Genomic DNA, 13,014 nt, shown 5'->3' on the forward strand with positions numbered 1-13,014 from the left:
AACACTCCACTGGTCCCTCTCCACCATGAGGGTGCCTTTAAAACGATATGCCTTCTGGGGTGTTCTTTTATGGGCTGCCGTTGCACCATTCACTATTGTATAATTCTCTTCAAATCAGTTTGTTCCCCTCTCCTCCCCACCTTTTTTTTTTTTAGCCCACCCCTGACTTAACAACCAGAAAAAGGTCACATTTCTGAGAAGTGACTTCCATGCATGTTTCATGCTGGGTCGTCACTATCAATTTCCTAAGACCTTTCATGTCACACAACAATCAACCCAGAGAACTGCAAACACTTTACTACACGCTAACACGTGCAACTTCTTAGGGTGCTGGAGCAAAGTATGAACTAGAGTAGTGTGAAAAATACATTCTTAGCCAAGGATTTTATTCAAACATTGAAGCACATTTAGCTCCTTTCAACAAAAAAAAAAGAAGAAGAAAAAAAAGAAAAGCTGCACAATATGCAATATATATCTTGTTGTAGGTCAATAGAAAGGTGACAGTCAGTGACTTGGCCTTTGCACAGCATATATCTTCAAATACGGTTGACTTATGGAAAGGTTTAGGGGGGTGTCTGGTAACATAATGCATAAGGAAAAGTGATAATCGCCTTCTTTCCATGTCTTCCCAGGTTCTTGCAGCATTTAACACTGAGAGACCCTCAGGACACCTAGTGAGTGCTCAGCAGACAATTGTCTTTTCTTTTCCCAGTACACCAATCAGATGGTATGAGATGTTTAACTCTGGGCAGAGAATTAATGGAGCATGAAATGTAGGCCTTAAGTGCAGCAGACTCCTAACCTGCAGGTGACACAGTCTACATGAAGTTTCTATTGTGACCTAAGTGAGCTGTATTATAACCGCATTTGACTGGTGACAATTAGTGACCTTTTGCCGATCCAGCAGCCATCCAATTGAATTACTCCTACATGGAAAGCTTTGGTGGGTGAGCAGGATGAGACATTTACTGTAGTCAGAGTGCTTCTACTGTACTTGTACTGTAAACTTGGAATACAGGGAGCAAAACATAAGTGTAATCCTTGGAAGAAAAGTACACTTGTATAGCAACAAATGGGGGATTGTCATAAGAATTTTAAAGTTCAATGCAGGATATATGTGAAAAGAAGTGAGATATTTTCTTGACTGTTGTGACATCCCGAATAAAGTCAAGAGCAAAGCTGCTTTCATTTGTCTTCATTAGCTACTAGTAATTATCAATCTACTTTTTTAAAGATTGCATGACAAAAATCCACAAATCCTATCAACAAAACCTTCAAGCATTTAAACCCTCAAACATTACATTTAAAAGCTGGGATATGTGGACTGAAATAAAGTGGCTCTCTTTTTGGAAATGGGTGCCAGCTGACACCTTCTTTAAATGGTTTCAGCCATGGTTACACTCAGATTGAGGAGACTGCCTAACATTACTATAACTGAAGTGTGTGTAGTATTTGTCATGTTGCAGTTCTGCTGTAACAAAGTGGATCATCCTGCATTGGAGAATTTGTTTGTTCAGAGTTTCAGTTGCAAGTAAGCTTGAGCAAATATTGCTCTGCTCAACCTTATCTTTTCAAACTTTGCTGTGGTCTGAGGTTAAAGCCAATGAAACTTATTGTATTTCATAAACCTCTCTGCTGGCTCTTATCAAAAAGGTTTCAGCTAAGACACTATTTTTAAAACATCATGGGCGCCATTTCACAGGTCACCATGGTTTCATCTAAACACAACAACAACAAATAAACGTAACATGACTTGATTAAGGTAAGATATTACTAAATTACTTTGTCAGGTTTAAAAAGGATCGTGGTCAGGCCTAAATTATATTCTTTTTACAGCATGACCGTCACTCTCATGGGTGTCATTTTCCATGCAGCTACTCTCATGATCATGAAAAGCCACATAATGCCACATGTAAATACAATTTGTGTCTGAAGATGACAGTCTCATATATGTATATAAATTAAAAATATTGTTTTAATTATTCTACAGTAATTTAGCAGACGCTTTAATTAGTTTAATGACATGATTATTATCATCATATTCTATATGAATTCAACAACATTGCTGGCACTTTCTGGATTCCATTTATACTTACTTTAACCTTTTGCACTATTAATTTACCTAATCAAAAATTACCCCAAACTGTTTAAAGTAAAAAAAAAAAAAATAAGAAAACAGATGGAAAGCCTTTTCTTCACAGCCCATGCCGTGCATTAACATATAAACAGTAATAACTGTGTAAGTAGTAATGACAAGCAACTTGACCTGGAGTAAAACATACTGTTTCATGAGACCACACTGGTCACCAAATTAATCATCACCCCACTTATCGGGTTTTCCTTCCCCCTCTATTCCTTATGCTTTCTTTGTTCCTACCATAATGTGCAGCTGAAATATTTTAAGAGCGTGTAGAAATAGTTCTGCTGTTACGTTTTTTTTTTTTTTTTAAGCTGCTAAGTTACTTTGAGAAATGCACATCCAGCCTGTTCTGTTTGTAGTAAAGCTGTAGCGTCTTTCTTTTTTTGAAGTAAACTTGCATTGCTGCATTTTTACCGCTATAACTGTTCTAAGAAACTATAACTATGTTGTTAGAGTTTTTTTTTTTTTTTTTTTACCATAGAGTATTTACACTTTTTTAATCTTTTCAGAGCATGGTGGTTGAGATATATATCTAGATTGTATGTGACATTCGTTAGGCAGTTAGTGATACATCCACACATCATAAGATTGTGACTTTTTTTTTTCTTTTTTTCATACAAACTCTAGCATCACCTCAGTTTCCTCTTATATCTTCCATCAGTGCTACCTCGGGCCTGCCTGCATTCATCTCAGCCTCACAGCGTTGAAACTTGAGAAACCTCAGTGGCAGGAACTTAATATAAAACCTCATTCCGTCACTTTGCCTAACCTTTCCACAAACCTGCTACACCCTCTGCAAGTAGTGGTGCAAATATGATGTTTTATTTAATAGAAGCCATCATAAATTACAGATATTCTTGTCTAAAGCAGTATTTCTAATAAAAAAGTTCATATTAAGAAGTCAAGAGATAATTCCTTGAGACAACAACTGTATCAAACAGTCTGTGTAAATTAGATATAAGAAAAAAAAGAGACAAGTCAGCTTTTGAAAATGTTTTCCTATCAAATTCAGAAATAACTAGAAGCACCTCTGTCAAGCCTCAGGGTCACTTACCTGAAAAAATCCCAAAAGAACAAGCTGCCCACCCAGTATTCCCTATATTCTGAACCTTCTGGATAACCAGATCCAGAATAACAGGATCAAACAATGTTGGATTATAACATCTATCATGATGTTTCAATTTTTTTCTTTTTTTCCAATGATTCTGGGCGTTATCTGATGAGTTAGAAGCTGTAATGGCAAAATTATCCCTATTGCCCAGTAGTAACAAATCCTTTAAAAAAAAATGTAATCACTTGTTCCTTATTCCATTTCTGACATTTCCTGAAACTTTTATCAAAATCTGTCCATAACTTTTAGAGTTATGTTGCTGACAGACAGACAGACAGACAGACAGACAGACAGACAGACAGACAGACAGACAGACAGACAGACAGACAGACAGACAGACAGACAGACAGACAAACAGACAGACAGACAGACAAGCTAACACTGTCCAAAACATAATAAAAAAAAATCAGACTGTCAAATTATTAAAATCTTTAGTCACATTAATCACTGCTTACAAACTAATTAATCGTCATTAATCACCATTCGCTACTATGCCTGAAATATGCCTATTTTTTACTATATTGTATCAACAGAAAGAGCAAGCCAATGCTCACAAATATGTTAACTGACCTTTACTTAAGTGATCACTTTAGTTGTAATAAGCAGTTCAATATTACATAAAATCAAGACCTTTAAAAAAATTAATTTGTGCCCCCCCTTTTCATGGTCAGTACTGCAGCCCCCCCATCAAAAGATTTCTAGAGCCGCCCCTGCATAACTGAAGTATGAATCCTTTCTACCACCTGTCAACTATTTTGTTAGAAAAGGGTCCTGCTCTGATTTGAATCTCAGAACCTGCTCATAATTTCTCCTCATCCATCACCATATCGGTGGCCCCTAAATGATCAAACCTGTATCACTAACATCTGCACGGCACCAATTATTTAAAGAGGATATCACCTTCCTTTTGCTCTTTCACTCTCCCTAGATATCTGAACCTGATCTATCTTTATAGATACGTGCATGGTTGTCTTATGGCTAGCAGATTTTACAGCTATGTCACTAGCAAACCTCATTAATGGGCTCAAGGCACAGGAGGTGTCACTCCTACTCCATTAATTTCCTATGGAACTTGCATGATGAAGTGAAAATTGCTGCCCTCCACCAGCTAAGCGACAGGTGACATTGGTGCATGTGAAATGTTGCGCTCGTTCACATAGACGTGCACATGGGGGCTAACGGCACGACAGAAGAAAATAGAAAAATGTTGCATTTTTGTCGCTGTTGCATGGCACTACAACCAATCAGTGAGGGCTTCATTAACTGACCAGTGAGTTGAAAGGAGGCTGGACAGCGCAGGCTGCAAACACTTTCAGCATGGAGGAACAGATCATTTTAGCTGTGTCTGACTTTCCCATATTTTGAAATATTTTATGCAAAGATTATAGAGATGTAAATGAAAAGGTAGCCGCATGGCACCAGGGTGAATTTGTCCGAATGCAGGTTCTGGATTTATCTGCATCAGCCTTGAGGTCCACCATCAAATGATGATATTCACCATGCTGTTTCCTTGTTTGTAAAATAGGATGAACCCAGCGCTGTCTGTCTCTTTTGTAGCAAGATTTATGTCAATTCGAACAAAATCTTCTAACTTTTCATCCTTCATGCTTTGTCTGTCACAGACTGCCTTGAAATGTCAGAATTCTCTCCAGTATCATAACCAATCAAATTTCTTGAAGAAAAGCGATCCAAGAGCGCAATACGAGACACTGCGGCTGTCTCTGCTGTTTGTCGCATCCCGTGTGTTGGGTTTCACCTGGGTTGGTGATCAGTTTCACCTGTTGCTGTCATTGGTCGCCCCCCACATTGAGTCCATAATACTGAAAAGTTATATAAAATAAAGGCAAACAATATCTATTTGGAAGAGGCTACTGTTATCAACATTTTTCATTCTTTAGCTTCATATGACAATAAAGGCCTCTGTAAACACCACCTTTGCATTTTTATGTTGCATCAGCATGGTGTGAAATATACCTCCTTTTGTGGTTCTAGGAGATATTGGAATGTTGGCTGTTATAGTGTTTAAAAAAGTTCTGGATCCAGGCTGTGACTGGGATTGTCCCCAAAATCTAATCAGTTGTTCCTTTTTCCATTTTGGAGATTTCCTAAAAAAATAATCAGACTCTGTCCATTACTTGTGCTGACAGACAGAGAAACAAATGCACGCCACCAAAAACATAACTTCCACTTTGGTGGAGGTAAGCTACTTTGTTGAAATAAACCCTAGCAAGTGATGTTTGACATCTTGAACCCATGGACACTTGCAAAGAAAATGGTTTGAGATTTAAGATCTTACCAAGATTGTCCTGCTATTTAATTAACTATATTGAATTAGACTAGCATTAAGAGCTGTCTTTTTCAGAATTTAAATGGTTGGTTCTGTCCTAATGTCATTCATAAAATCTAATAACTGACTACCATTCGAAAGAATGCATTCCAATGACATTCTTATGAATGGTTTGTACCTGTGATTAATTTTCTGTATTTGCTCTTGTGAAGTTTACTCTTTATGTTGGGCTTGAATAATGATCTGTGTCAGATGTTAACTATAGACCTACTCAAATAAAGGTGGCATATGGAAAGATAGCATATGGCGTTCCCCAAGACTCCATCTTGGACGCCCTATTGTTCAGCATCTATATGCTCCCACTAGCTCGGATCATGCTAATTATGCTGATGATATTCAGCTTTATATTACTGTCTCACCAGGGGACTCTGATCCCATGCCAAGCTTAAGTTCATGCCTCATTCAAATCAATATATGTCAGAAATTTTCATCTGCTCACTAAAGACAAATCTGAAATGACTGTCTTTGGAACCAAAGATGAGAATCCAAAGATTAGTGACCAGCTTCAGTCAGCAATGTAAAAATCAACAGAAATTTTAGTGTCATTTTCAACTATGCACTAAATTTTAACATATTACAACAATAACCAAAATCACCATTTTACCATCTGAAGAATTCATATTCATATTCATGGATTTGTATTCAGTAGGCTTGAATACTGTAATGGAGTTTGAATACTGCTGCTCATGTCTTTACAAAGGCCAAAAAACAAAGCCTTTCATCCTGGTTATCATTCATATCATTACACTGGCTTTCTGTGCACCAAACAATTGGTTTTCAAATTTTTTTGCAGGCATGCAAGGCAATGAATGGTTCTAGCCCAAATTATTACCTGACTGGCTGATACCATGTGAAATGCCTAGACTTCTAAGACCATCTGGATTAAGCTGTCTTAGAGTTAAAACTAAACAAGGACAATCCACATTTAATTTATTCAAACGTTAGTACATTTAAATCAGGTCTTTATTTACTACTGCTTTTGATTAAAATAAAGTTTTTCCTTTTCTTTTGAATACATTTCCTGCATTTGTGCATTGACTTCAATGATGATGATGATGGTGTTGATGGTGATAGTGATTGTGATGATGATATATTTTTCATTGACGTCTGTTTGTATCATATATAACTAACTGTATGTATGTATGAATGTATCATGCACATCCGGTTGTTTTATGTATGAATTACCATTCCTTGCCTTGAATCATATTTTGGAACACACTTTCCTACAACTACACTACCAGTCAAATATTAGGGCACACTTAACCTTTCGATTTAGTAGGTAAGCTTTTTACTGGTACTGTTTTTACACAGCAGGTGCACGCTTTAGTATTTTATGAATGTATCATTCAAAATTTAATGGATGGGACAAAAAAAATGTCCTCCAATTTTGAAGTGTCAACCCAGCAGCAGTTTTCCATGTTTCCCATTTCTGAAAAAAACAAACAAACAAACAAACAAAAGAACTACATCACAGTAATCCTTCTGATTAATGATGATCGGTTCATCACACATTGCTTCTGCATTTTGACCTAATTTTTGTTCAGTAAAGGCTGAAACAGTGTAATATGTCATCTGTCAGTGTTTATCTTTTTTTTAAAGACCTAGCAAGGAAATTATGTTGATGGTGATAATGATGATGGCGCATTTCAGAACTCACTGATAGCTGAAGAAAGTTTTCCACCGAGGTAAAGGGGTATAGTACTGCTTAAATCCAAGCTAACAAGTCAAAATTAACAGGAATCGAAGCTGAAAACCTGGAAATAGATAAAGAGAGAAAAACAGGATTATTTTAACAATTCTTATTTGTAACTACAAGACACTGAAGTTTTGGTTGCAAAATACTGCAAGAAAGCAGTATTTTGGAGAGCAGACCCAGGCTTAAAAGACGAGACCATCAGAGCAGTCACAGGTGAGTTGCTTGAGCGATCAGTGAGCACTGGGAAGCCACACCCAAAGGAAGGCAGGAGCAGGAGACAAAGAAAAATAAAGAAAAACCCAAACAAAAACATAATATTTGCAGCCTAATAATAACAAAGATTGTTTTGGTGCTTAAATTCAGCTGTGAATGTTGGTTGGCAAAGTCACCAACTTCACAAAATGTGGTCCCCTTTGCTCTTCCCAGTAGATTTACTTCACTAGGAAGGAATTTATTTAGTAACTTTCTCAGAAAATGATCACACTTCTATGTTATGCAAATACAGGTAACATAAGTGGTCTCATTGTTGGTTCAGTGTCATATCTCTCAGCTTGTCTGTAAGGACACACACATGTCAACACATTCTGCATTGTGGTATGTTACATGCAGCCCCAACATGGCACTTTTAGGATTATCTTTAATTTAGTTTCTACATGGTAGTTTAAGCCAAATAAACTGTGTCAGCACAACCTCACTACTGTGCTTGAAATGTGTCAAAATGTTGAAAAAACAAAAAAACAAACAAAAAAAAAAAGAAAAGGAAGGAAGGAAGTAGGCTTATAACACTCCACACAAGCTTTATAAAAGGCGTCTTGAGCTTTGCAGCTCAATTTGCAAGCAATACCAGCAGCCCAGGACAACAGTATCAGTAAATCAGTTTGGTTTTCATCTCTCTCATTGTAAGTACTTAAATCAAAATCATTTTATGTATTTATCTGTAGAATAGTTTAGTAGTTTTTTTTGTTGTTGTTGTTTTTACTTTGCTTGTTACTGCCTGTGAATATTTGTTATAAATGCACATTAAACTTTAACTAAAACTTTTCTTACAATGGCAGGTGGCAATGGATGTAGGAAATTTCACCGTTGACGCCACAGAAACTTCTCCAAACCAGAGCAGTTGTGATGTGTTGGTCTACCAAAGAGCTGCTGTGGTCCTATTCCCCATTTTCTACTCTGTAGTTTTCATCATCAGTGTTTGCGGTAACAGTTTGGTTCTCTATGTCATCTGCCAGAGGAAGCAGAAGTTCAACTCTACTTCCATCTATTTGGTCAACTTGGCACTCTCCGATGCCCTGTTTACTCTGGCACTGCCAGGAAGAATTACTTACTACATCCGTCATTTTGATTGGCCCTTTGGTGACATTCTCTGCAGATTGACCACACTTCTCTTCTTTGCAAATACCTATGCAGGTATCAGTAAAGGCAATTTTATTGACACTTTGTTATTATTTATAAGTGTATTTTTTTTATCACATATTTGCATCAAATTGAGGTAACCTTAACTTTCTGAACTGTTTGTGAAAGAATGCAAAAGACTCTCTTTGCAATGACTTAAAAACTATTAGAAATTACATTTGTTATTAATAAGGCAAAAAGATTTTATGGTGAGAACACCTTCTAAAAAGTCTAAAAAGTTAAGCTATTAGTTGATGTAGCTGAAATTAATTTATCATATCATTCTACTATATGTTAACTATAATTTGTTTTGCCCATCTGTATTTCCTACAGGTATTGGCTTCATGACCTGCATCAGTTTGGACAGATACCTGGCCATGGTGCATCCACACCGGCTGCAGTGCTTGCGAAGTGTAAAAGTAGTTCGCAGAGTCTGCTGCCTGGTCTGGGTTTTAGTATCCATGGAGGTATTGCCTCTCCTTTTTCGTAGCATGCTGCGCATGCGCCAGGAAAAACGAACCTGCATGGAGTACTTCAACTTTGAAGGCTCCCGTTTCACTCCTTATTTCCTGATCCTGGCCTGCTTCATGTCCTTCTGTTGTCCGCTTGCCATCATCATGGGGTGCTATGCCAAGATCAACCTGAAACTGCGAACTGCAGCCAAGCAGAACTCCATGACTGCCCGAACGAAGAGAAACCATAGGGCGAATGTAATTATTTTACTCATCCTCCTCACATTTATCATCTGCTTCAGCCCTTATCACATCAACATCATGCAGTTCATGTTCAGGAAAATAAACCACCAGCCAACCTGTGAAGAACTCAGAGCCTTTAAGATGTCATTACAGGTAAGAACTTTAAGAGCTTCAACTGACATTCAAACATTGTCCATCTGTTTACCTTTTCATAATCCACTGTCATCCTGCAGATTACAGTATCACTAATGAACTTCAACTGCTGCTTGGATCCAGTCATTTACTTCTTTGCCATAAAAACCTACAAGAAGCGGGTGATGAGTCTGTTCAAGGATTATCTCTATACTTCCGCTGCTTCCTCCAAAATAACAGCTGAGAATAGCAGTAGCAACACCTGAGAAAAACCACAGAAAGACCGCATTTAACTTGTCAAACTCAAAAAGATAAAATGTCTTCTCACTTGTGTGGATACTGTTGATGCAAATATTGTGGATCTTGTAAACATATAATGAGTTCATTATATGTTCATCATATAATGTGTTACACAAAGTCTTGACATGTAATTTAGGAGTTATATTCATCTCCACCCCCTTCCAAAAAAAAGATCTGTTATTTTGTTTTGATATGAGTTGTTGTTTATTTGCATTGCATAATTTAATTTCCTATGCTTTTTTGTCTTCGTAGTCTTTGTTTTGGAGATTATATTTCTTGTAAAAAAAATATTTTATATATATATATATATATATATATATATATATATATATATATATGTGTGTGTGTGTGTGTGTGTGTGTGTGTGTGTGTGTGTGTGTTTGTGTCAGCTTATCTGTCAGAATTTTTTAAACTAATTCATATTGCCTGCAATAATAATCTAAATTTTTACAACTTCTTTTAACGCCATTTTGGTCATTAATGAAAAAAAAAACATCTACTTTTACTTCCTTTTTTTCAGAGAGACATGTGCAGTCTAGTAGTGTGACGATACAGGATGTACAAATAGACAGAACTAAATACAAATTTGTAGTGAGTACTATCTTACAAATAATGGTATTATTAAATTCACCTCCAAACTACACTGCATTTCTTATAAAATTCACAAAAAATGAGGACATGGCACATATTTCCATTTCACGCCCACATTTGACTTCTGTGTAGGAGCAAAGATGAAAATCACCACTTCCTCACCCACCTTTTCTGCTCCCCTTCAGAGGCCTCATTCCTGCTGGGTTCCACATCTTGTGGTGGAGCTGCAGTGTATGTGCATCTTACATGTACAAGCAGGTGCACTTGTGTATTTAAATTTAACCTTTAACATTTCCTGAGTTTTTTTTTTTTTTTTGCAATGTTTTTCTATGATTTTACATAAAAAAAAATTGTGCACATGTTGCAATGTTGCATCATGAAAGAATTAAACTTGTTTCAAAAAGAGCTGATGTGTGTTTATTGTACAATATCTTTATATGTCACCAATGATGACAATATCATCACTGTTTGTTACTTTATCAGACAGCATATGCATGACTGCTGTTTAAATCAGGTATTTTTTATCTGAATATTATCAACATAATTACAAACATCCTCTGTGAAACATCTTGTGAAACCTGGTTTAAGCATTTGCCACATCTAGGCCAAACTACTGCAATGTCATTTTAATTGTGAGTAGAAAAAAAGCCTACAAATTATTTTACCTTATCCAAAATGCTGAAGCCATAACACAAGCTGGTACCATTCACTGCCTTTCAATCTGGTGTGAGAGTTTGATTTTTGGTTTTAATTTTTGTTTAAATTGTTGCTTTTTAAAATGTTCTGTTTTTTATTGGTTTTAATAATGTTACTCTTATTCTTGTTATGTGGCTACTACAGCGTTAGTAACTGCAACACAGCCAACCTGTAATGAATTCCTTCACTACTTTGTTAACAAAATAGGTTTTATTAGGCAGAACATTGTACACTTTGATCACTTTGAGCCAGTGTTGCTACTACAACTCTCTGAAGTGGTTCAACAGATGAGACCCACCAACTGCCCTCTGCACATTATTCCTTCTAATGGCCCTTTCCCGCTAGTACCCAGCTCAACACCACCACTCCTGTTTTGTATGTGTTCCCAGTGGGGTTTTTCCAGTAACAATCTTTTCTAGAAAATAGCATGTTTTGAAAAATTTCAGTCTATCTTTAGATCTAATCACAGCACTAAATCTGCACTAATTGTGTTAACTGATTTTTTACTTTCCACACAATCACTGCTCATTTGCCACAGAGAACTATGAAGCAGAAGCAGATTTGTACTAAACATGTTTTCAAAGTCCTATATAGCTCACAAATATGACCCTTTCAAATGATGTTAACGTTGACTTTGTTTTTTAAAAAGAATTATGACAAACTCACACCACAAATAAGTTGTCAGGAAATGTAAGAGTGATGCATGTTTGAAAAAAGATGTCAGATAAAATCTAGAAACCAAAGTGACATATTTTCAACATTCATATCAAGATATTGGGACTTTTTTTTTTTTTTTTTTTTTTTTTTTTTTACAGCTTTTGGCTCCACCTCAGAAGATGCATTGTTGAAATAATTACTATTAAGAGCATAGTAATAATCAATAATTTGGACACACTCCAGGTTTTCTGATAGTTTGTTTCAGATATTAGGAGCATAAACACTAAATACAGATTCTCTTTGTTTAGTTTTAAGTCTTGGGATGGAAAGCAAACTTGATCCAGATGATCTTAGGAATCTTAATGGCTCATGAGGAGATCAGAGAGCCATTCAGTGCCTTGTACAGTTGCAGAAAAATTTCAAAAATATATTTTGGGTGCCCAGGAAGCCAGTTTAAAGATCTGTAAAATGGAGTGATATGTTCCCTCTTTTTTGTCTTTGTGAGGAGAGTAGCAGCCTTCAGGATTACTTGCTGTGGTCTTAGTGACATTTTAGAAACATTTGAAAAAACTCTATTACAGTTGTCAAGACCACTGAAAACAAATGGATGAAGATCCATCCATCCATTTTCTTCTGCTTATCTGGGGTTAGGTCGCAGGGGCAGGTGCCTAAGCAGGGAAGTCCAGACTTCCCTCACCCCGGCCACATTCACCAGCTTGTCCAGGGGGACCCCAAGGTGTTTCCAGGCCAGCCGAGAGATGTAGTCGTTCTAGTGTGTCCTAGGTCTTCCCTGGCACCTCCTCCCGGTTGGACGTGCTCGGAACACCTCACCAGAGAGGGGTCCAGGAGGCATCCTGTCCAGATGCCTGAGCCACCTCAGAGCCACGGACCAGTGCAGAGTTCACATCACTGCAGCTGCAGCACCGATCCCCTTGTCCATATCCCACTCCATCCTTCCCTCACTCATGAACAAGACCCCAAGATACTTAAACTCCTCCACTTGGGGCAGGACCTAATTCCCGACCTGGATAAAACACTCCACCCTTTTCCGGCTGAGGACCATAGTCTCAGCTGAAGTGGATGAAGAAGTTTTTCTAAATTAAGTTTAGTCAGCAGTCTTCATATTATAGAACAGCATCCAAAATTACATCAAGATTTCGGACTTGATCTGTTGATTTCAACATTGCTGACTGATGATGCTGACTAATCTTTGGATGGTTCTCTTTGCTTGTAAACACAATTTCAGTTCTATCT

At 37.1% G+C, this 13,014-nt stretch overlaps 1 protein-coding gene across 2 annotated transcripts; it reads left to right on the forward strand.

Moving 5' to 3' along the window:
• The first annotated feature begins 7,708 nt into the window (after positions 1-7,708).
• On the forward strand, positions 7,709-10,058 carry si:ch211-184m13.4 (uncharacterized protein LOC798560 homolog). Of its 2 annotated transcripts, XM_042002057.1 has the most exons (5): positions 7,709-7,719; positions 8,164-8,193; positions 8,350-8,704; positions 9,023-9,537; positions 9,618-10,058. In XM_042002057.1, the coding sequence occupies exons 3-5, from the start codon at positions 8,356-8,358 to the stop codon at positions 9,780-9,782; spliced, it is 1,029 nt and encodes a 342-aa protein (XP_041857991.1). In that variant the 5' UTR covers positions 7,709-7,719; positions 8,164-8,193; positions 8,350-8,355; the 3' UTR covers positions 9,783-10,058. The 2 variants fall into 2 exon arrangements, with proteins under 2 accessions (XP_041857991.1, XP_041857992.1); XM_042002058.1 differs by lacking the exon at positions 7,709-7,719 and having other exon boundaries at positions 8,085-8,193.
• Positions 10,059-13,014: the final 2,956 nt, after the last annotated feature.

Source organism: Melanotaenia boesemani, chromosome 12, assembly GCF_017639745.1.
Source record: "Melanotaenia boesemani isolate fMelBoe1 chromosome 12, fMelBoe1.pri, whole genome shotgun sequence".
Classification (NCBI taxonomy): domain Eukaryota; kingdom Metazoa; phylum Chordata; class Actinopteri; order Atheriniformes; family Melanotaeniidae; genus Melanotaenia; species Melanotaenia boesemani.